The sequence below is a fragment of the Hesperophylax consimilis genome, chromosome 2 (assembly GCF_061612785.1).
Source record: "Hesperophylax consimilis isolate HC1 chromosome 2, BYU_Hcon_1.0, whole genome shotgun sequence".
Classification (NCBI taxonomy): domain Eukaryota; kingdom Metazoa; phylum Arthropoda; class Insecta; order Trichoptera; family Limnephilidae; genus Hesperophylax; species Hesperophylax consimilis.
Window position 1 is genome coordinate 38,707,002 of NC_142837.1, and position 26,320 is coordinate 38,733,321.

The following is a 26,320-nucleotide window of genomic DNA, read 5'->3' on the forward strand; positions in this document are numbered from 1 at the left end:
TTAAATACTTTTTCCCTATTTACATGTAAAAAATATTTTTAAATTGTTATCTACTAAGTCAATCCGTGAAAAATAGTTAGGATGCAGGTGAATTCTCAAGTTATTATTTTATAAAACTATATTTTAATTTTTTAAAATAAAACAAACACATTGTATTTAACCACAAATATTTATTATTTAACACATCGACCGGTTTCGCTTTAAGCAAGCTTCATCAGGATATAATTTATGGGGGCATAAGCCTTGATTATTTACGGGGGTACATCAAATACTTATATTATATCATATTACATTATGTAATTAAAAACTTTATTATATTATGTAATGTAATTCGTGTTCTTTTTTATTAATAAATAAAAAAAAAAAAATAAAAAAAAAAAATAAAAAAAAACTAAAAAAACTCAACTAAACTAAAAGTTATATTATATTCTGATGAAGCTTGGTTGAAGCGAAACCGGTCGATGTGTAAAATAATAAATATTCGTTGTTAAATACAAAGTGTTTGTTTTATTTAAAAAAAATATAATGTCTAACGACAAAGTAATTGTTTCTCATGAAAAATTATATTTTAGTTACTGTCTGTGTCTGTATTTTCTCCTTAATAACTATTCCGCCTACCGAGATACTGCAGCGCCACGGAAATGTTCCTGGAGGGATGAGTACATCATTCAGAGCGCTTCTCCGCCACCACATGGGAAGCTTATGGCGCAGACTACGCCAATCAAGTAACAAAATCATCAGTGCCATGGTTGTCTGGATGGTGTCCCCACTGATGGCTCTCTGGAGACGGGAGATATCCAAATATCCTCTATAAATGGCTGCGAACACACATTTTTGTGTTTATTTTTTTCACTTAAATTCCGCATTTGTTGTGCCTTGCCTGTTTATTATTATTTTTCTTATTTTAATTGTATATTATTTCAAAATATGGAATGTATTGTATTGCACTACCCCTGCATACATTCTGGAATAAAATCTTATTATTATTATTATTATTTATAAAATATTTTGAAAGTAAGGTACTGTTTTTATTAATCTTAAATATAAATAACCTACATCAGTAGGAAGCGCTCTAAAAAATAAATTTGTTATCGTTATAAATAAAATGCGAGCCTCGTACAAATCCCCGTTATTAGATTCGCCTTAAAAGGAAATGCAGTCACCGAGAAATTTGAATTAAAGATATACATATATTACAAAACTGTTGCTGACACTATCGCTGTTACTCCCTGATTATTGAACAAGAGGGACAACTGCAGCTCAGGATGATTATAACGAAATAAAATCCGCAATATCGATTTTTTGTATTCCCTTATTTTCTCATACAAAAATAGACGGATTTTTTAAGATTTTAACCAACTGTATAAGTAGAAAATATTTTATTTCAGTGCGTTTTGATTTTTTTAAAATATTTTTTCGAATTTGTAAATTAGGGTCTTTTGATGGCATTTGAACTAGGCATTTTAAGGATTTTTGGACTATTCCTAACTAGGATGAGATGTAATTTGTCAAAAAAACAACTTGTCTATTTATTTGTTGAGATCTTTATTATGCATATAAAAAAGAAAACATTTGTACCAGTGTCAAAATTAAGAGATTAAATATGGGATTGTGATCGTATGGAAGAAATCGTAACAGTATTAGTTATAAAGTGTAATAATGGGTACAAAAATGATTTTACATCACAAAGAAATTTTATTTGTTTTCATTTAACATTTACTCATGGAAAAATGGTTTTGCGATTGCAATAGAAGTTACAGTTACATATGCATTGTTTGCAAGGATTCGATGGTGGAGCTTCAGTAGGCAAAGTGGCATCAGTTGTTGGTGCATCAGTAGACGGAATGGTCTCCGTGGTAGTTGTTGGTGCTTCAGTAGGCGGAATGGCTTCCGTGGTTTCAGTTGTTGGTGCTTCAGTAGGCGGAATGGTTTCCGTGGTTTCAGTTGTTGGTGCTTCAGTAGGCGGAATGGTTTCCGTGATTTCAGTTGTTGGTGCTTCAGTAGGCGGGATGGCTTCCGTGGTTTCAGTTGTTGGTGCTTCAGTAGGCGGAATGGCTTCCGTGGTTTCAGTTGTTGGTGCTTCAGTAGGCGGAATGGCTTCCGTGGTTTCAGTTGTTGGTGCTTCAGTAGGCGGAATGGCTTCCGTGGTTTCAGTTGTTGGTGCTTCAGTAGGCGGAATGGCTTCCGTGGTTTCAGTTGTTGGTGCTTCAGTAGGCGGTGTGGTTTCTGTGGGAAGTGTCGGTGGCGCTGTCGTGGGTGTTGTTGGAATTCTTAATGCAAATTTATCTATTGCGAAAAAGGAATCGTCATTGGGTTTGATGTACTCCAATCTTACCTGTAAGAAACCGAAAGTTACATTAGTTTTCTCTCCTTTGGAAGGTGATTTGGAGACTGTGAGAAAAATATGTCCTAAATGATTATCACAATATTGATTTAGCAGTTACTAGAACGCCCGACAGTGTTAATCTGTTGAACCGGTTTATATCGAAACTGCGTTTTTATAAACGAACAAAATATTTCGAAGAAACCCCAAGCATTTTTGTTGAGATTTCTCCAAAGACTTACGGAGAAACATTTTAATTACTGGCAGATTCGAATACAATTAGTTTTCATCACTACCAAATCTCTAGATGTCAGTTGTAAACCAATACAGATGCGGATAAACTCCGAGTTATAATAATGAAATAAGATTTTCATAAGAATATATATTATCATTTTGAATAATACAACTAAGATCTGGAAGTTTTTAATGTATTTGTTTGCTAAAATCCCTACATATCCATTTTTTGGAAAAGCTAATCCCAATGAAGATCAATAGGAAGACTTTTTTGAGAGGGATCTGGGTTCCGGCAACATCCAAGCGGCATTTGAGGATTCCGCGGTCCAATAAGTACGGGAACTGCAGATCTATAGGACACTTTCTTAACAAACACGGACATAATTTTTTTTTAATTGCCGGCAACCTGCGCGTTTATTACAATAACATGATCAAAATTACAAACATGAAAGTAACCCGCCTCACTAGAAGATTTCTGTTCTGAGGTGGGTACATATATATGCTTACACATACAAATATATATATATATATATATATATAAATATATACATGAAGCAGACCGGTCAGTGGTTGAGTGGGCATAGCGCTTGGGTCTCACCCGAGCGTCGCGTGTTCGATTCCTCGGCTGGCTAAGTCCTCCATCACAACACAAGCAACATTTTCGGCTTTCTGTGGTGGTAGTAGGAGATTTTCAAACATTGTTGGGTTATTCGTAACCTGGGAATGTTTGTCTTTCTTTTTAAAAAAAAAAAAAAAATTTCCATGTATAGTGACATAAAACCTGGAATTTCGTAGGAACTTTAAATTTACATAAATGGGAGCGTCTAAATCTCACAATAATAACATATCAAAAAATAGTTTAAACAACAGTATTGATATAGGTATTGATAAACTAGGCATGCGTAAAACATAAGCAGTTTTAATGAGAAAGAGTAAATCACTATAAATGTAAATTACACATGTATGTAAATAAGGAATGAGAATTAGACTAAGAAGGGATATTAAGTAACTTGCTGATGCGTGCCCTTTTTTGTGTAGTAACCATGTGTTGAAATTTTTAAGCAAACTGTTTGGGTGTTTATGAGTGTTGCAGTAAGTGGTTTCTTTTAGGAAGGTGTTGAAGATGAAAGGTGCTAGGAAGGATTTGTGCTTTTTCCAAAGGTTGAATTAATTTTTGGCACTTGAAGTTGATTCTGTGATTTTGCCCTTGTATTATGTGGGTGAGTTACGTGGCATGGTGAGGATTTTATGCAGTTTATTTGAATGATCTTTTTAATAAATAGTTTCCTAATATCTAGTATGTTATTTGAAATTGGTTAACTTGTCCGAAAAATTGAACACTGAAACTTGACCTTTAAATCCTATAATAAACCCACAGCGTTTACGCTATAATTAAATTGAATATACTACAAAACTAATAAATAGGTAACGAAAAAATGCAAGTCGATTTTTTTTTGATATTATTACATTTCTTCATAAGTTTTTTTCCTATAAAATGAATTTTTTAAATGACTACTGAAACTCTTGAAATTTTACCGCTAAAAAGATAATGAGTTAATGACCTTATTAAATGTACCAACAAATATTTCTTAAAGCTCCAACACGCATTCAATTTGACAAATATAAAACTCAAAATCTTCAGTTATCTTACGGACAAAAATAGCATTAGGCATGTGGGTGTATAGTTAATAGACAATTAAAATGGAACAAGCAAATAAAAAATATGGAAATTTCCAACCACGCAGCTGTTTACCTTTTTTGAGGTTCTTAGTTTACGAGGAAGCTACAAGCCAAGGTATACCTTGTATTGTAGGTAAGAGACATTAAAATCGCCTGACAAACGGAGTCTATAAACGTTCGATTTCAAGCACAAAACTGGTTTTTATTTATTTTGTAAATAACTTTATAACAGAAACTGTCACAGATAATTTTAGCTATAATACTGCATTTTTTAAAAGTTGTTTCCTTTATGCGTTCATACATTTCTATTGAAAAAAACTTTTTCTTAGTTTTAATTTATATTTTTATAGATTTATTTATTTTTAATTTGTATTCTACTCAATTGAAACGATAGGAAAACCTTCAATTTATACACAGGATATTTTTTGGTGTTCGTAATCTACACCAATTCGTTATAAAGGTTAATCAAAAAAGTGATTTGGCATTAAACAAAATTTTCAAAAATAATGCACTGTTAAAAATTTACAGATACCATTTCAATTCAACAATTTCTACTAAAATAAGTAACCGATCAAGATCACGTGGTAACTTAGAAATCTCTAAATGTAAAATTAGTGATTATCAACACCATTATACCTATCAAGGTATAAAATTTTTGAATAAATATAAACTGAAAAAAATTATAATGCTTTCAAATCAAAAATCAAACAAATTTTAGATAAACCCAACAGTAATCATAAGTTATAATTTCAATCGATAAATCTCTCACGTAATTGATTATATGAACCCATTTTTAATTTGATTGATTGAATCGTGTTATGAACCTAAAGGTAATTAATAAATATAAAAATAATATAATATAAAAAAAACGATTTATATATTTTTACCTATCATTCAAAATTATTACATGAGCTTCGAAATATATTGTCCCAGGAGTGTTGATTTATTTTATTAGTATGCGTTTATTATTGTTGCATTTTATTAAGTACCCATTTCATACGATATTGCCAGCTCTGTCTTTGGAAAATTAAACCTATAAAGACTATGTGAGGCTTAAAAATGGGGAGGTGGGAAAGTTCATGTCTATTCAGATCTGGTCACCAAACTGGCAAAAGCCATGCCGGGATTTGAACCCGCGACCTCCAGCTTGCTAGTCGAGAGCCTTACCCCTCGACCACCTAAGGCGTCAAAATAAGATGAGATGGAAAATAATTACGTGTTTTGGTTAAAAAAAATAAAGCCATTGAGGAATAAAGTAGTTTAATGTTAGTACATGTATGTTATGCATGTAAGTTGAAGTTAATACATGTATGTTATTTATATAAGTTGAATTTAGTACAGGTACGAGTATGTTATGTATGTAAGTTGAATTTAGTACATGTATGTTATGCAGGACAATTAATGTACTAAAAACTAAATTGTCAAGTATATAGAGACAGGTGTGGGTAGAAAAGGAAGTAGTGTGGGGGGGGGGGTTGAGGGGAGGGGTGAGAGGTGGAAAAGGGAGGTGCTTAGAAGATCAAAGACAAAAAATTACAATGGAAATATGTTTAAGACAGGGTTATTCACAAAATTAGTTTGATTATTAATAATATTTAAATTTCTATTGACATTTTTCCTAATTTCTAATATTTCTAAAAGGTCTAACTGAAAACTACTAACATTAGTGTGTAAAATTTTAAAACCAGTATTTATGTCAAATGAATGGTTGAATTCAATTAGATGGTTAGCAAATTCCGAATAATTATTGCTATTTAGACATCTCAAATGTTCCTTAATCCTTGTTTCAAAATTTCTGCATGTTTTACCTATGTAAAAATGGTAACAATCATTGCAATTCAATTGTTAAACTCCGGATTTTTTCATTTTTGAGTCTTTGTCCTTGTTATTTAGAATATAATTTTTCAATTTATTATTACCAATTTAGTTTTTAGTACATTAATTGTCCTGATGAAGAGAACATCGTTCTCGAAACATGTTGACTTTATATAAAAAAATAAAGATTATCGTGGTAAAAACAAAGTGATTTAATTATTTTATTAATAAAATGATGCCACGAAGTGAATTTGCAAATTTTAAGAAAATATGTATTCTTTATTTTCACAAAAATCTACTTTGTACGGACTACTTTAGTTCGAAATTCCTGTTTCACTGTAATTTCATATATCCTAAGAGACTATACTTTCATGACGTTATAATTTCTTAAATAATTTACTTTCGTTACCCATAAATATTACCCACACATTAGCTAATGAATATATATTTTTTTACATTTACCCCACACAGCCAATGTTATTTTTTGTCTTTTTAAGGAAAGAAAGGTGAGGAAATTCTGGGAAGGTAAAAAATATGAGGATTGGGTAGGAATCTAGGAATCATAGTGTTCAGGAGTGACGGACATATGAATATATCCCTCCTACTACAGCGTAAGTCGATGGGTTGCGAGACTAGTTGGAGAAGTCATGGGTCTCACCAAACCAGCCTCTCCCGATTCGGTAACCCACCCAGTTGGTGGGCAGGCACTTCGTGAACACACCTCACCCGATGAAGCCGGGCACCCCTAGCGATCCACTTGGGGTGAATTATGTCAGAGATATTGGTTATCCAATAAATGGTCCCGGAGCCACGGTACTGGTAACTCGGAAATGGGAATGTCGTCCCATTATCTACTTGGCCTCTCGAACATGAACAATAAATACCAACAAAGAATAACATTCTGATATTTATCTACCTCTACTGATCAGCACAGCAATCGAAATAAAGTTGCCATCCAAAGATAGAAAGCTAAAGTAATTCCCCTTTTTAAAGGTGGAGATCGTCTAGATGTCAATAATTACAGACCTATATCCTTACTCAATACTCTTTCAAAAGTAATAGAGAGATTGGCTAAGTCGAGATTGGTATCATTCTTAGAAACATATAATATACTCTCTAGCAATCAGTTTGGTTTCAGAGAGAATATAGGAACAAGTGATGCAGTGTTGAGGGTATTGTCCAAAGTCATTAGTGCGTTAGACTATGGAAACAAAGCTTTGGCTGTGTTCTTAGATCTATCAAAGGCATTTGATACGGTGTCCCATGGATTACTCCTCAAAAAATTATCTTCTCTTGGCATTCATAATACAGCACTAGGCTGGTTCACATCCTATCTAAGTGATAGAACGCAACAAGTAGAGATAAATAATCATTTAAGCAATAGCAAACCAATCTCTTTTGGGGTTCCGCAAGGTAGTGTGCTTGGACCAATATTGTTTTTAATCTACATTAATGATTTGTGTAATTTAGATATTCCAGGTAACATTGTTAGTTTTGCAGACGATACTGCTTTAATATTTGAGGGTAAAACCTGGAGAGATGCTTTTAACAAATGTGACTTAGGATTAAGAGCAGTAAAGAGTTGGCTGAATAATAACATCTTAACTTTGAATACAATAAAAACTAAATATGTGACATTTAGTATATCATCAAAAAGTCAGCCTTCTGGCACTCATAATCTAATTATACATAATTGTCTGCTAAATTGTAATTGCCAACCCTTGGAAAGTGTAGATTGTATCATGTATCTAGGTGTAAAGATTGATAAATTTTTAAGATGGAATGACCATATCGATATGTTAACAAAAAATATCAGGAGACTTACATTTATTTTTAAAGAACTGCGACACATATTGGACAAAGAGAAATTAAAAACTGTCTATTTTGCCTTAGTCCAATCTCGACTTTCTTATAAAATAGTATGCTGGGGATCATGTCTAAAGTCCAATATTGAACCACTAAATATTACTCAAAAATTGATCCTTAAAGTAATGTACAAAAAAAAATTCTGTTATCCATCCAAACTACTTTATAAGGAATGTAATGTTATGTGTATAAAACAGCTATATATCACTCAAATACTTTGTCGATTTTTTATCAATATTAAATTTGCTGAAAGAACACAACAAATGCGGACAACTAGAATTAGCTCTACATTGAACTTTGTGGCTGTGCATACTAAAACTTCTTTTGGTCAAAGAAATTATTTACATCAGGCACCAATTATGTTTAATATTCTTCCAAATCATATTAAGTCTACCAATTCCTTAGTTAAATTTAAAAAATTAATTAAGATTTTTGTATTGACAGACAATTGTCTAATATTTTTTCATCCTTGTCCTTTCTTAAATAATAAGATTTTATATAAGTCCCATTTACTAAAAACTGAATGTCACCCTATCTGTCTTTATTATCCACTTTGCTTCTTCTTTTGAATAATGATTAGTTATGGTTCAAATATTGTTACAATATACTGTAAAATTACCCATCTGGTAACACATCTAATACTTATTTTTTTCTTTAATTTTGAAATATTTTGTGTTTGTATGTAGAATTAATTTATGTTTGTGATTACTCTTATGTTTGCTTCACTATAGTGTAAATTGTTAACCTCGATACAGGCTCAGTCCTAGTGAGGTTGATTTTTATGCGAAAAAAAAAGTGTTTTATGGATAGTGAGATGCAATAAATAAATAAATAAATAGAACATGCAGAACGATTGATGATACAAAACATCCAACAAACAAAAATCACTTACTTTATAATTGGAACGTCTGCTCAATCTAATGTCTGTAATAGTCCACTTTTTGTCATTTGTCCTTACTCTAGTTGACAATGTGTGATGATTCTCTGGATCTATTACCGACAGAATGATAACACCAGGATCTCCGCTGGTGTAACCTGACACAATCGCCAAATTGTCGACATCAGCTTGAAATAAGCCACTTTCTATGCAATATTCATTGATGCCCTCCGAGGAGGTTGCGAAGAAATCGTTTGCCCCATCAGGTTTTTCAAAAACCGATTCAAAGTCTTCATATTTTTTAACTGCCAACAAATCTCGTTCAAGGCAACGTCCACCCATCCCTCCCAGGGCACCACCTCTAAACTCTGTAATGACAGACTCGATCCATTGTCCACTAGTCGATTGAACTGATATTACTGTTAAAATTGAAATAAAAACTAAGAACTTGAATGAAATCATTTTAAAAATATTCCCATGGAACTCTTCAATTACTTGAGCAGTTCGCTCAGACTTGCAACACACGGTGTGGCGAGTTAAATGAGTCTTCTATTATATTTTAGTCTATCATTGAAATCAGTTCTTATACTCCATTAATTTATCTTCTTAATCGCTCATCCGGCCGATAAGAGTTAAATTAGTTTTAGGGGCAATAATAACATTATCAAATCTAAGATAGGGAAATAGAAATGGGAACGTTATATTGCACGGAATTCGTTGATTTGTAATTGTTTTCTTTGATTAGATTTTAAATGATATATAAATCAATCATCCAATTTGACATACCGATTCAATTCTGTCTTATTGGCGACATCTACAGTATTGTGAAAGTACATTGTGTTATAAATAATAACAGATAAAAAAATCTGTTTTTAATCCGTATGATTTTTGAGGTCTAGGTGTTATATCACAATATGACGTTATCGCCGATCGTCATTTAGCATAATTTTTCCGTTTATCCCCGAGTCATAAAGTTTTGAATTGTGTAATTAGGTATGTTGACCTAAGTTTTTGAGATGATTTGTGTTTGTCTTTTTTGTTTTATCGATTGTTTTAACTTACATCTTAGCGGTAATTGAAGCTATTTCATAATATAATGCAACTCAAACGATTAGTGGACCGCAACTAAAAACACCTACATGCCAATTTAAAATTTTTGTAAAAATGAATAAGTGGGAAATCATTCCAAATTTACGTGAAAGCAATGAAAATATTAGTGACAATAGGTACCGTGTAGACTTTACAGTACAGGCTTTGTCTGGCTATGTTTTGGCGAGAATGACAAATTCTAGCGTTAACAATTAATTTCGGCATGATATTTAGATATTTAAAATACCTGATTAAGTTAGACAATAAACATTGATAAAAAATGTACTGGAATTCTTTACGAAAGAAAAAAAAATCCACACAAAATGCACACGGTATGATTTCAGACCACGAGTCGGACAGTACGGCTCACGGAGGAAAGATTCCTCCTTGTTCTGGATGTTATAGAAAAATATATACCTAAGTAACTACATCATTTCTTTCTATTTTTAAATAAACCTTTGTTAAATATTCATAAAAAAATATTTTTTTTACGTAGATTATTTTTAGCCCACACTTTTAAATGAACCTTTAAAGATTATTTGTAAAAAACAACTAATCTATTTACCTATATTATTTTAATGCCTATTTTAAATAAACTGTGGTGTACGAACTTGTCCATGTAATGTACAGGACTCCCGTGTGTAGTGTCGTGTCTTTATTGAGGCGTGTCGGATAGTACACAGTAAAGTATATACGTAATCAAGTACGGGTATTTATTAGGGAGCTGCTTGTAACAAAAAGAGACACTCTACTTGCATGCATTTCCTTTTATAGAATCTCGCTTGCACTTATACACCTTAACACAAGCACCACATAAACCTTTGTTGAAGATTCGTGAAAAATTAACCTGTTTTATGTAAGTTCACATGTTCGAGTTTTTCACTCAATAGTGACGTAGATAGTGATGCAATTCCAAAAATATTCTGGGTACACTATTCTCTCTGAGTTCTCTAGCCACCAGAAAGATAACAACTAGCCCCTATAAATATTTTATTTGCTTTTTTTAAGACATTAGAGAGAAAAAAGACTATGTCTGAATATAAGTGGCTGTCCTGAAAAGAGATAAGACAGATATATAGGCACATTTAAAAATATCTGTACGGTACAATATACAATAATCAAAGTCCACAACGGAGTGCTGGTACCTACCTTGATGTATGGAAGTTAGGCATGGAACTGGCAAAGAAAGGATGAAAGTAGATTAAATGCTGTTGAAATGAGATCCCTGAGGCGTATGTGTGGTAAAACCATGTATAATCGTGTGAGGAATGTGGAGATCCGCAAAGAGTGTAAGGCTGATGTAAGCGTAATGAGTAAGATTAAGAAAGGGACGCTTAGATGGTTTGGGCATGTAGAGTGAATGAAGGAAGATAGGAGTGTAAGGAGGATATATGATGCAAATGCGAATGGTAGCAGAAGTCGGGGACGCCCGAGGAAGACATGGCACGATCAAGTGAATCAGATACTCGAGTCGGGCCATGTCAAGAGTCAGAATAATAGAAGAGTATGTATGAGACGATGTATGAATGTGAATGAGGCAAGAAGTGTGTGCCAAGACCGAGCTGTTTGGCGGTCCGTCCTCTCTGCCTACCCCTGTGGGGAAACGGCGTGATGGTTAGTTAGTTTTTTAGTTTTACAATAACATAAATTTGCTAAAAGAAGTAAGTTATTATGAAAATAGTGTCAGCCGGTGTACGGTGGGATATTGGCATTTTACCCAGGCACACTAGGAAGTAGATACAAGATTGCGGGAGGTCAGCATTTCAAGGGTTAATATGAAAATAAATGCGCTTATATCAATAATTATGATATAATGTTCCGCTAAAATGTTTAAAATGATACTTGAAATAAGGAAATCATCATATTATTTTTTTATGAAAAAATGAGGGAAAATTTTTTTACTGTACCAATGTCATATCTTTAAATATTTATTAATATGATTAAAAAGGTTTTAGTTAATTGTTTTGTTATTAACTCTTCGGGCCTCGGAAGGACATTACTAGCCACAAACATCGTATTCCATTATAGCCTCTGAAGGACAGATCTCACCGGGGTGTCAATACAATATAAAAGTATTTTTATCTTTTTTTATATAATGCGTAAATATGTGTTTTGTCTGTCATTGGAAAGATAAATAATTATTCATAACAGTTTGTATAAAATATTTATACATTATTACATGGATAAAATTTAAAAATTAATTTCAAATTGCATGATTACGATTTGGCGCCATTTTTTCATTGACAGTTAAAAATTATTTATATTTTTTATTGTATAAACGGCATAAAAAGTAAAGTGACAGTTTTATTAATAATTACCTACACAAAAGGAATATGTATTATAAATAAATAATTTTTTGAAAATTATGGACGTTCCGAGTCAAAATGTCCTGGTAAGTTTTTGTTAATATTTTCTTGTTTGGTATTAAAAATGTATTTTTTAGAAAAGTCAATGTTTTTTTTCAAATGCAAATAGCAATGCAAAACAATTTGATCTAGTTTCTAAAATAATTTTCTTAACGACAACTAAAATAAGTACATTTTAGATTCCTCCGGAGCATTCCAAAATTCCAAAACAATTCACAATGTCTTTGGGAATTGTTGGTAAAAATATTTAACAACCTGAAGGGTTATTTGTTTAAAATAATATTTTTATTTATTTTATTTTAACAGGCCAATTTAAACTAATTTATAAAATGAGAACCATATATTCAAAACCGTGTTTGTACAAATAGTTATTTAACATTTTTTCCAATTAAAACGAGCATTTTAAATGATGGCATGAAATAAACATATTTTAGGAAGAAAGACCAAGATATTTTGAGATTACTTGGTCACTCCCAAGTAATCTCAAAATATATTTCTTTAAATCGGTGGGTTGAGCAATTTTAAAATTTTGCCAAATTCTTTAGCTTCTTTTTTTTAGATAATTATTAAATAAATGTGACAAGAAAGCAATTAATATCTGAATGCAAAGACTTTCACCCACCATGCTAAACATAAGCAAAACTACGTGATATTGAAAAAGTTGTAAAAGTATTTTAAAATAGTCAATCGCTGGGATAAATATTATTAGAATGTCTGATTAGAAACATTTTAAGATCTTAGGACCAATCTTAACACTATTAATTAATTTGATTTTAAAGGGTGCAATTATACCTGAAGACCTCAAATGTAACATCATCAAACCTATCTACAAAGGTGCTAAACACAGTGAGATTGAAACCTATACACCTGTTGGCAGTGGCGGCTCGTGACTTTTGGGTGTTCTAGATTGTCAATATTTCCAAAAATAGCATTATTGATGTTGTTGAAGCTGAAAACGTTTTTTTTTTTTTTTTTTCAAAAATTCGATTTTTTGTATGAAGATTTTCAGGAAATACGTACGGCTTAACTGAAATTTCCTGAAAATCTTCATACAAAAAATCGAATTTTCGTTCACATATCTCAATCTAAATATGATAAAATAGTGAATATGCTCATAATACAAAACCAACTAACCTAAAGAACCTAATTCACTAAAATTTACATCATGTTTACTTAACTCGATAAAAAAATTGTTAATTAATTTTCAGAATGCTGCAAAAGAGAGAAAAGTACTTTTTGTACTGATTTATGTTTCTCTCCGATTTTCCCTGCACTTTGTACTTTTTTCTGGTTTTATGTTGTTTTTGTTATCTGCATTTATTAACTGTAATTTTTTATCTTTAGTTATAATTTAAACTAATAATGCTAAATAATTGTACTTATATGTATAGATTCTAAGTTTTTTTCTACGATTTTTTTTTATTAAAAACAAAATATATATTATCGTTATGTAGGTTAAATAAAAAAAATACGTTGGTGTAATGTGTATTTAATAAATCATTCTGTTATTACATGAAACAGTTATATGATAGTGTTTATGCAATATTGCAAAAATTTTTTTGACTGATGACTTAAATATTCGCTTGAATTATTATTGTATCGTATATAGCGTATCTAATTCGTTTCCACAATCCTTTAATGTATTTTTTACAAAGAAGAAAAACTACCTAAGGAGCTTCACAATAGTAGTTGCAGTTACAGTTGCAAGTACAAGCATCAGGTGGCGTAGGTTCCGGAGTAACCGTAGGTTCATTTGTTACTGCCGTAGTGTCTTCTGTTACTGGCGTGGTATATTCAGGTGCTGGCGTGGTATCTTCTGAAACTGTAGTATTTTGTTCTGTTACTGTTGTGGATTCTTCTGGTACTGGCGTGGTATCTTCTGTTATTGTGGTGGTTTCTTCTGGTACTGACGTGGTATCTTCTGTTATTGTGGTGGTTTCTTCTGGTACTGACGTGGTATAATCTGTTACTGTGGTGCTTTCTTCTGGTACTGGCGTGGTATCTTCTGTTACTGTGGTGGTTTCTTCTGGTACCGATGTTGTATCTTCTGTTACTGTTGTACTTTCTTCTGGTAATGGCGTGGTATCTTCTGTTACTGTGGTGAGTTCTTCTGTTACCGTCGTGGATACCCAGTCGTCATCTGGATATTTCAGTACAAACTTGTCAATCGCGAAAAAAAAGTCTTCTTTGCCGTTGCTCGTGTATTCCAAACGTATCTAAAATAAAATAAGTATATTAAAATGATGATTAAATTGTTGAAGATTTTTTACACTTCATTGTGTAATAATTATGGAAAATAATACCAATATGGTGGTTTGCATATATTTATTGAGAATTATTCATACTATTTTCAAAGAAAAATATTAATATTATCATAATTTAAATATTTGATTTGATCATATTGAAATTCTCTAATAAGAAGCGTTATCCTAGTTGAACAACTGTTATATTCAAAACCAATTTACTATTGAGTGGCCATTGCAAATTAAGTCTTTAAAAAATAAAGTGTGTCATAATTACTTTATAACTGGACGGGTACAAAATTTTTATGGTTGAATTGGTCCATGTTCTGCTGTTATCTATATCTACAATAGTGGTCGTCTCTCCGAAATTCTTTATGTCTATTGCTGACCACTGGAAAGTGCGAAGACCACCTCCAGTATTGCTGGTATAGACTGTTATATACAACTCGTAGCCATAATCACTAACTAAAAAAGTTCCAACAGTTTCCATGCAATATTCGTATACGCCCTCAGTAGATGTTATGAAATATTCGTTAGAACCGAAGGGTTTCGAGAAAAACCCTTCAAAGTCTTCATATTTCTCAACTTTCAACACTTCGTGTCCAAAACACGTAGCATTCACCGGTCCGAGTAAACCATCTTTGAACTCTGTAATTAGTGCTTCTATATATTGTCCACTTGCAAATTGTACAGACAGAGCTGTTAGCGAAATAAGAAATATTAACTTTATCGCAATCATTTTAAAAATATTTGAATCACTTCAATATAATCACAAGTATTTTTAAAATTCACTAAAAAATATATTTTAAAGCATTACGAAAGACGCGGTTCGGCCGATTAATTGAGACGTTTTAAGCAAAATGTCAGAATAAATCAATACTTATACCGTTAAATATCTCTATGCGGCTTATCATACTGATAACATATTTTTAATTTATTTTACCAGTATCATGATGTTATTAAATTAATAATCAGTGAATATATGTCGAAATTTCATACTAATTCCATTGATAAATCTAAAATGTGTTCAATCAATGAATTAAATAAAATAGCACATCAATCATCCATAAAACTCGAAAATCTTTTTGTCCTCATTTATCTTTGAAACGATCTAGAAAATTTTTCTTTGTGCCTAAATAATATATATATACATATTAAAGACCCCATTAACAACAAAAGATAATTATTATTACCTAACATTAGCTTAGAACTTTTCTGAACGATCCTAACAGGTCAGGAAAAGTTAAATGATGGTTTTTGTAAGCATTCCCCTTTCTGCAAATTAGAGTTATTTTTGTAATTGTCTTTCTTTTTACCAATGTTTCTGGCTTTCATCCTTTAAGTGTGTTTTTGGCAATCATTTCAATTAACAGAGAAAGGGAAGGAAAATTTATGTTTCTACATAATTTAAAATGTTTGCAACCCATCTAGAGCTAATGAGAAAATGCTATCCCCATTTGGGGTATGTTATGAGGCTGAAGGTAATAGGGAAGGTAAGGAGATAAGGAAGAGTAAGGTGGGGAAGTGCCTGACTATTCAGATCTGGTCACCAAACATAGCCAAAGCATTGATTAATATTAGTCTATGAGTCAAATCCAATTTAACCAACGTTACAATTCTGAATGGTGGTCTTACACCAGGGCGGTACTGAGAGTTTTATCCACTCTTGAACGATCCGCAAACATACTATATATTAATTTAATTGAGTAAATTGTGAAATAACATTTACTCGCAAGCGATCACGGAGTGAGTATGGGTAATTAGAAAAATATCAGGAAATTGGTGCCGAGTTTAGACTGAAAAGAGAAGTAATGTTGATTGTAGGGGAGGCTTGATAGAAAATAGGTTATTCATACCCTTTAAGAGAGGGACATTAAGAAAAAAACGTGATCTAAGGATCCTAATTACAGACCATAGAAATTATAATCTGGGCAGTCCAGTCAATTTGAAAAAGGTGAAAACACTAATAGCTAATATAATACAAATATCGTAAAGATCTATTATACATCCTCGTATATATGACGTTGGTAAAGTTAAGTCAAAAAAGTTTCCCGCGCTTAAGCTGCTTAGAGATTAGATTTCATAAGTAGGTAAAGGGGAGAGGAAGAGGAATATAGAATAAGGTTAGGAGATTCTCCCGATACGTTCCATACTCAGGTATTAATTTATGATTGTACATGTTTGTATCAGACAGAAGTGAGATACACAAGACTGTAATGGGCCGGTGATCCTAATCCGTGGAGGCGGAAGATGTCGTCCTTCAGTGTCGTAGAGGAGTAGAACGGGCCGTCTCTGTAGCCGTTGTAGAGTTGGTCCGAATGTTGATTCTCGTCCTTGTCGCTGAGTCCGGGTCTGGTCCGTAGAGGCAGAGAGGTCCGTAGTCCGGGGTGAGGCGAGGGTTAGAAGTAGAGAAGGCGAGTAGAGGCAGAAGTCGGAGCGAGGTAGAAGGCAGAGCAGAGAGAGAGTTGTAGAGCTGGTGATGGTTGCTGGCTATCTGCCTTTCTGAGGGGCTTCTGCCCGTTTTATAGGCCGCCGGCAGTGGTTCCACGCTCACACGGCTCTCGTTTTCTCTTTGATTCTTGGAATCAAGAGCCGTGTTGTAACGCGATGGCGGCGCCCCGCCGGTCATTTTACCGCCGCTCGGCCGGTAATTTCGGGCCGTGGCCGAACGTGACCACGGCTTTCCTTTGTTCATGCACAATCCTCAGAATCGCGCCCGTGGAACGTAATGACGGCGGATCATTTCTCACGACAAGCTCTGACATTCATGCCGAGCTCTGACGTTTCATTTATAACATTATAACATATTTAACACACATGCACATTGCACACTTACACACACCCTAACACACACACACACCTCTCTCCTTCCCCAGCACACTAACTAACTTAACTTAAAAATGTATCTTAACCGTAAAGTGTAGGTATAATATACCACATATGTATATATGTCAGCGACATGTAATTGGTACCAATTATTGTATTAACTTGTATAAATTTGTAACTATTGTCCGATATGTTATGTACTGTTTGTTTCTTATATTAAAAAAAAAATAAAAAATACTGGTATGTATGTTTGAATGCGGACATTGATAATATAAAAAAAATGACTGTTGTTCCTTATTAGCGACGAAGATTTTAGTCTGGAATCACAAATTGTTCAGCGCTTGCAAGATCCATACGATATTAGAAGAGGACAGTTCCTCTTCATAGTTTTTCCAAACTTTACGACGCACAGTGGGCTGGAAATCGCCTTCCATAGACATAGAGACATGAATTTTAAAGGGTCTTTTTTTTTGGCTAGAAATGGATTCTGCTGATCATTACTATTCTATAAAATTTCGTATGAAGCAATTGCGTGTACAAATGAAGGAGTTATCATTTTTATGAAAAATTTGTATGGCACTGAAATTAAAAATGAGGCTATCTCTGGAATCATAAAGTTAGCCATTATATCCTTACACACAGATATACTACTATTTATTTGTATTTTTTTGACATACTTCGTATTGTGGCGCATCCTCAAAGTTTAAAAAAACTTTTTTATGTTGATGATTCATTTTAATGCTTTACATATATGAGTGTGCATTGTCTAGTTTACTTATAATATTTTATTTACACTGCAAGCCAAAACAGTTTAAGAAATCAAAAAAGCTAGTTTTTTATTTGTTGTTTTTGTGTTTAATTCGTAGAACTCCATTTATTTTTGAAAAAATTAATTAAAATTAAATTTAATAAATTATTATTTTATTAAAGTTATTTTCAAGTTCTGCAAGTATTTTATTTTGTATTATAGTTACAGCTGTTTCGACTTCCATAAGAGGCAGACATACTTTAAGGAAACTTAACACATGCTTAAACTTCAGGATCAGGAAGCTCCGATAGAGTTCTCAGATGTAATTTTAATTGTAGAGCCTGATTCTGAAGTGGATTCTGACGGTGACGAAGAAGTTTAAAATAAGTTTAACTTTTATTGTTTATTGATTCTTAAATATTGTATTTTTTCCTTTTTTCTACAATTCAGTATTTAATATTTGTTATTTAGTTACTGATTTAATTTTTAATTATTTTTTTTAATACAAATCAAATGTGTGTGTGCAAATGTTTTTTAATCATACAAACCGATACAATTAAAAGTTCTAAATACCTACTATGAATAGTAGATACATCGCCACATTGTTAAAAAAACTTTTGTTATTTCTTAGACTGTTTTGGTTTATAGTGTCAATAAAATATTGTAAACTAGACAAAGCATACTCATATGTAAAGCATTTAAGCATTAAAATGCATCAACATAAAAAAGTTTTTTTCAACTTAAAGGATTTAAAAAAAAAATCGCATGTTGCGCCACAATTCGAAGTATGTCGAAAGAATACAAATAAATAGTAGTATATCTGTGTGTAAGGATATAATGGCCAACCTTATGATTCCAGAGATAGCCTCAATCATCAATCATCTCATCAGCACAATCCATTTCTAGCCAAAAAAAATACCCTCGAATATTCAAGTCTCTATGTCTATGAAAGGCAATTTTCAGCCCACTGTGCGACGACGACGTTCACTGGAACGACAACTCGTTATATCATTAAATTTCCTTACACATGTTCCTATTTTGGTACAAGAATGTATGTAGTACCTATTCGTTCTGTTGTGTTTGTTTAGTACCTATGCGTCCTGATCTTTCCTTCATTAATTGTGTAAAATTACATTTAAAATGCTGTTTTTCTTGTGACCGTTACTCTGAATAAAGCATTTGGCTCCTTAATGTAATTTGTCAAATAGCTAATTTTTTTTTGTACTCTTATTGTGTTTGGTGCTTGTAATGTTCCAGCTGCTAATTTTGTTTGTATTTTGGTATTTTGTCCATTATTTTTAAAATATTTCACAGAAATGTTGCAAAAACATTTACAGACCGAACTGATTACATGCGAAATATTGTATTTCTCGTCTCCCATGCTTAATAGTCTGAATAAAGCATTTAATTTTTCACTACAGTGGGTTTTCATTAATTTCATTCATTCTTTTTTCCTTTCCGGCTCCGGCAGATAAATATTTTATTTGATTAGTTTGTGTTATTTTGCAATTTAAAATAATAGTTATATTTGCGACATGTTCCAAAGGAAAGATACTTTCAGCATCGCTTCGGTATAAGACCGCCATTCAGAATTGAATCGTCGCTTGAAATTGAAATTGAAAAGTCGACTTTAGCCACGTTTGGTGAACAGGGCTGAATAGCCAGGTACTTCCCGACCTTCCTCTGCCCCATCTTCTGCCCCTTCCTATTACCTTCACAACATACTTCAACTGGGGATGAAATAGTCTCACTGGCTCTAGACGGACGGAGCCACAGAGGCGCTTTCGTCTCCCTACCAAAATAAAACAGATGGAGCCAAGATCATCACGAGTACGTAAGTCGCTTTATTAGTATCATGATACGTCATCGTAATTAGGTTTATTTACAGCAAGTCATGATACTTCATCGTAATTTGTTTTATTAGAGCAAGACATAATATTTCGTCGTAGTTAGGGTTATTTAGAGCAAGTCACGATACTTCATCATAATTAGGTTTGTTTACAGCAAGCCATGATACTTCAACATAATTATGTTTATTCACAGCAAGCCATGATACTTCAACATAATTATGTTTATTTACAGCAAGCCATGATACTTCAACATAATTATGTTTATTTACAACAAGCCATGACACTTCAACATAATTATGTTTATTTACAGCAAGCCGTGATACTTCATAGTAATTATGTTTATTTAGAGCAAGACATAATATTTCGTCGTAGTTAGGGTTATTTAGAGCAAGTCACGATACTTCATCATAATTAGGTTTGTTTACAGCAAGCCATGATACTTCAACATAATTATGTTTATTCACAGCAAGCCATGATACTTCAACATAGTTATGTTTATTTACAGCAAGCCATGATACTTCAACATAATTATGTTTATTTACAGCAAGCCATGATACTTAATCTTAATTAGGTAATAATAAATAAAAAATAAAAAACTAAAAATTAAAACTTTATGTTTCTCTTCTTCACAACCGTACCTTTAAATTTACATTACAACTGGCTTAATGTTATAGAATACTATAAGAAATATAGTAGGTATATAGAATTTTATTTTGTTTAATAAGTTTATTTCTATTCTTATTTAATTAGTATTTTTATATAAACCACGCAAAAGTAGCACTTTTTTGGGTTCTTAACTTAAAAATTAAAATTTAAAATGTATTTTTTTATCTAAAAATGTTTTTAAAAAATATTGGGAACGAATGTAGGAAAATAAATAAATATATATTTAGCCGTATTTGGTGACCATATCTGAATAGCCAGGTAATTCCCCAAAATACTCTTCTCCATATCCTTCCCCTCCTCATACCTCTATTCTAACAACATACCTCAATTGAGGATGCCATAGTCTCACTGGCTTCAGATGGTTGATCTGACTCTTATGTCAGTGATTAGTGTAACGACGATTAAAAAAAAATTGTAACCTATTTTTAATTATCTATGTAAATAAAAATGTAAGTGTTCGATTTTTCAAAATATTAAGTCTTCTTTGATTTGATGATATTTTTACACAACTTTGCATTCAAATACGCGTGTGTTTTTGTACATCTATATTATTATAATTTTTTTAAAAAAGAAATACAAACATTTCCGGGTAAAGAATAACCGGAAAATAATTGAAAATCTCTTACTACCAGCACAATAAGCGCGAAAATGTTGTTTGTGTTGTGATGGAGCACTTAGCCAGCCGAGGGAATGAACACACTACCCCTGGGTGGGACCCAAACGCGATGTCTACTCTGCCACTCACCGGTCAAATTATATAGATGTCATCTGTTGGAATAACATTATTTTTTTTGAAAAACATCGTCATAGTTCGTCAAATCAACACGCGCTATTGTTTCTCTCCTGTAGGGACGGCTAGTTAAATAATATAATTTCGGATGTGATGTACGTAATATTCGAAAATTCAAAAATACACATTATGAATCCTTATAAATATTTAATTAATAAGACAGATGTGCAACCTTGGATGTATTATTGCGAAATGAATTTATTGAATTGAAATATAAGATCTGAGATATTCTGAGATTTTAGATACACAAATCAAATGCTCTTGCAAAATAAAGTTATCATTATTTTGTAGATTTGTAGATATGATGTTAATAATGATCCAATCAAATAACGGAAAAAAAACTAATAAACTAACTGACTAACCATCACGCCCTTTCCCCGCAGGGGTAGGCAGAGAGGACGGACCGCTAAACAGCACGGTCTTGGCACACACTTCTTGCCTCATTCACATTCATACATCGTCTCATACATACTCTTCTATTATTCTGACTCTTGACCTGGCCCGACTCGAGTATCTGATTCACTTGATCGTGCCATGTCTTCCTCGGGCGTCCCCGACTTCTGCTACCATTCGCATTTGCATCATATATCCTCCTTACGCTCCTATCTTCGCTCATTCGCTCTACATGCCCAAACCATCTAAGCGTCCCTTTCTTAATCTTACTCATTACGCTTACATCAGCCTTGCACTCTTTGCGGATCTCCACATTCCTCACACGATCAAACATGGTTTTACCACACATACGCCTCAGGGATCTCATTTCATCACCATTTAATCTACTTTCATCCTTTCTTTGCCAGTTCCATGCCTCACTTCTATACATCAAGGTAGGTACCAGCACTCCATTGTGGACTGCCAACTTCGCTTCTTTGGACAATTTTTTGTTAGCGCCAACTGCGTTCAGTCCTCCATTAACGGAATTACCTGCATTTACCCTTCTTTCAATATCTCTGTCAGCCTTCCCATCTCTCGTAAACATACTTCCTAAATACACAAACTCATCCACCTGCTCCAAGTATTCCTCATTCACAATTATATTGCACACTGTTTTCGTACTTTCTCTTTCAAACACCATTACTTTAGACTTACTTACATTCATCATTAACTCATTTTTCATGCATACTTCGTTCATCCTAGACACGAGAGTAATGGAATAATGGTTTTTCGCCGTTTACTCGATGACTCTGTGGTGAAAGTCTGCTCAGTAAAAAACAATAAACGAATCTATTGATGTAACCGTGCATCTCCCAGTAAATATGTTCCTGCATACCTCCTCTGCATTTCCTTATTCAATTACCTGAACCTATCTGATAGTTTGAATTACCCATCTGAAAGATAATTGCAACATTTTATCTATACCTTGTCAATCTATTAAGATAAGCTGTTTAGTGTTCATGTTGTAAGTGACCATTGGACCAATATAGAAAAAAGTTCACATGACCACAATTCCCAATTCTAACAAAATATTAACCCGCTTTCCAAGTAGTGGTGTCAATTCAAGAGGTTAAGAAAATATTGATTACAGCCACAAAATTGATTCGCATGCAATGTGCGTCTACATTGTTTGGTCCGTGCATTCACTTGCCCTATTTGAATCAATCAATAAGTCTTCTAAGTCATTGTGTAGCAATTAAAAAATCAGTATGCTGTCTTACAAAACATAATCTCCAAACAAGATGAAAAAATTGATCGACTGGAGTATGAAAGCCTTCTCTGTAACATCGATATAAGAGGCGTTCCCGAGACAACCGCTGAAAACAAAATGGAATTAATGAAGAAAATGTCAAAAATTATTAACCACAATAAAACCTCTTCTCCTCTGAATACCGAAATCATAAAAATCTGCAGGCTGGGACAAAAAACATCCGAAAAAACCACGAGATCCATTATAGCGACATTCAATAACACCCAAGCACGAGACACCTTTTTAGACAAGATTAAATCATATATAAAATCGACTTATAGCAATCTTAACAAGCTTAACACAGTAGATCTTGGATTCTCGCAGGAAAGAATTCAAATCTACCTCTCGGAACACATAACTCCAAAAGGAAAATTTCTACTGGCCCAGAAAAAAAAATTTGCTACAGATCATCACTTCAAATACACATGGGTAAAATCTGGCCGTATCTTACTTAGACAGACCGAAGACTCGAACATAATATCAATACACAATGAAGGAGATATTGAACGAGTGAAACGCCAACTTATATGACTAACGATTCACGGTATGCCTATATTTAATGACATCATGCACACATTTCCAAGTACCGCCACTCTATACCTTTTTAAACAATAAAAACATATTTTAATTAACAATAGCATTACTGTCATTACACGTAACTGTAACTTACTAAATCCAAATTATCCAGGCTTATTTTTTCCTAGTCTTGCCAACATCGTAATCTTCTTCAATCACACCACTCTCATTATCTATAAATATACATAAACAGCATACTACAGCCACAATTCTTACTTTCTCTCTAAATAATACTTAATGATTATATCTTTCTATTACAACAGTCTTTATGTAAACATTGCTTATTACCCTGCAATACCAAAATATTATTTATATACAATTGAATTTGACCTTAAGTACCAGAAAGTCACCACCTACACCAATAAAAAAGTCATTGAACTATATTATGACAGAACTATGTATAGATACTATAAAAATTTATCACTACCATTATCATCTTTAAACACTTATGGCACCACTTACTCAAATAATTCATATCATTTTACCAGGTTCATCCATAAATACAAAAACATCATAGCTATAACCTCAAGTGAAACTAACCCCTTGTAACAATAAAGAATATTGGGTGCAAGGCACTTTTTCGCCTTTGTAACAAGTTATGTGGTAACATAGTATAGATAATAAAAGAATGGAGGAAATGATTCCAAGACACAATATTTATTTCTACCACTTTAAATAACATAAGAACTCTTTAAATCAATAGCAAATATCTCAGGGGTGTGCATCATCCGAAGGATTGAATGCACGGTTGGAAATTTTAAAATTACATTGAGAGATTGACAATAAGGTTGGTGACATTAAAATTCAACTGACCTGATAAACGTAAAAAAGGGCGCCAAGTAGTGCCATCCGGCAAAGCTAAAATTTAATGTGTAGAGCGTTGGATGACCAAGGTAAACATAGCTAACTGCGTCGTCATCGTAGCTCGTAATAATATGTCGGCCCATGAGGTGGCTCGTGTCTTAACTGCTCCACAACGTTCCGGTACCGCAGCCTGTTGAATACTGACGCGTCGAAGTGCTCGTCCTGAACGCCAGCCCCGTCTCCCGTTTCCTCTTGAAGTTGCCATGTGGCAAAGCAGCCGTAAATCAGAGATGGGAACTGATTGTTGCTATGACTCTGTAGCGGGCTACAAATAACTGCTACACCCTCACACATCAGTGCTCATAACCACAACAAGTCATTTGTACACCACTTACCCTCGACACCAACGCTTACGTTCCTTACTTGCGTAACTCTGATTATACATGTAATCCATTCCACCATTATAATTATCTACATAGTTATAATCAAACAAATAAATCTCATACATTCATTGTATTTAATAACCATTACGATTGTAGATCTTCTATGTGTACTTACTTGTTTAATTAATGTTATTCTCTCAAGACCTGTAAAATTCACCCTCCATAACAGGGTCATCCCTAGCATGGAGGGTGAAATATCAAAAAAACCATATGTACCCTATTAGACTTGTATTAATAAAATAAAATAAAAAAATGAATTTTATCAATTTTATCGACTCTGAAATATTCAATCAATGGCTAACAAAGGATTATAGTTATTTTCTCCTTTGTGTTTAAAAACGGAATTAATTTATGTGTTATTTGAATTCCCGCTGAAAAACAATTTCTACGACTTTTGAGAACAGCAATCTTTTTATCAGCCATGTTCTACAATGTTTTTTTTCACAACATCTAATTATTGTGCGAAAACCATAGCTGATTTTAACAATTTCATTGCAAAACAGAAAGAAAAGCAAAACATTGACAGTATTAATATGATGTCAATTACAATAATTTTACAGTTAAACCGGCTCGTATTGTCTCAGGAACGCCTCTTATATCGATGTTACAGAGAAGGCTTTGATACTCCAGTCGATCAATTTTTTCATCTTGTTTGGAGATTATGTTTTGTAAGACAGCATACTGATTTTTTAATTGCTACACAATGACTTAGAAGACTTATTGATTGATTCAAATAGGGCAAGTGAATGCACGGACAGTTTCGGAAGATTTAGATTTGAAATATTTCGATATTTGTTCAGCCAGAAGGCATGAGAATGCAAACACTAAGTTCGAACCAGATTTTTATAAGAGTTATTATTTTATTAAGAGTCCGAAGCTGCCTGCCATACAGATGGGGGCCCCAGCACGGGAAAAGCACCCAGTGAGGCTCAGATTACTAAATATTATTTTTTTAATTTTTGAAATTATTATTTTTAATTTTAATGAGTAAAACCTAAAATTGTAATATTTAATTATTGAAGTCAATATTAGCGATTCTTAAACGAAAATTTTAAACAGAAAAATCTGAAAAGATACAACAGATCAATAGATCAAGAGGAGTCGCACATTAAAATTAAAATAAGATATATTTATCTAAGACACTATCTAGATTGCATTTAGTTCGAGATGAATCTTGCGATCATACACAAAGATAGCAGCCAATAAAATTGTGGACAAACATGGTAAATAATAACAAAATGTATACATTTAAAGAGAAATTCCACCATTTAATTACATTACTGCGGGGAAAAACATTGAATCTGGTCAAAACACTACATTTGATTCCAGAGAATTATCTTATGGCTTGGAATATTCCATTGCAAAAGTATGAGGACTGTAGATATATTTTTCCTAATTTTAAACGGATACCTATATATTGTTTAAAACATCTCTTAAATT

General features: G+C 32.9%; 1 protein-coding gene across 2 annotated transcripts; it reads right to left on the bottom strand.

The window, feature by feature from the left end:
- Window positions 1-1,541: 1,541 nt before the first annotated feature.
- On the bottom strand, window positions 1,542-24,620 carry LOC149426008 (uncharacterized). 2 transcript variants are annotated; one of them, XM_089642840.1, is made up of 2 exons: window positions 24,447-24,620; window positions 1,542-2,335 (listed from the first exon to the last, which is right to left on the bottom strand). In XM_089642840.1, the coding sequence occupies exons 1-2, from the start codon at window positions 24,480-24,482 to the stop codon at window positions 1,721-1,723; spliced, it is 651 nt and encodes a 216-aa protein (XP_089498966.1). In that variant the 5' UTR covers window positions 24,483-24,620; the 3' UTR covers window positions 1,542-1,720. The 2 variants fall into 2 exon arrangements, with proteins under 2 accessions (XP_089498966.1, XP_089498958.1); XM_089642832.1 differs by lacking the exon at window positions 24,447-24,620 and adding an exon at window positions 8,811-9,335.
- Window positions 24,621-26,320: the final 1,700 nt, after the last annotated feature.

What these genes read in the sequence shown, in the direction of transcription:
- LOC149426008 (XM_089642832.1), bottom strand. Translation starts at nt 9,257, where the DNA reads ATGATTTCATTCAAGTTCTTAGTTTTTATTTCAATTTTAACAGTAATA. An exon ending in GCAGACGTTCCAATTATAAA is followed by an intron (nt 2,336 to 8,810) that starts GTAAGTGATTTT and finishes GGTTTCTTACAG; the next exon opens with GTAAGATTGGAGTACATCAA.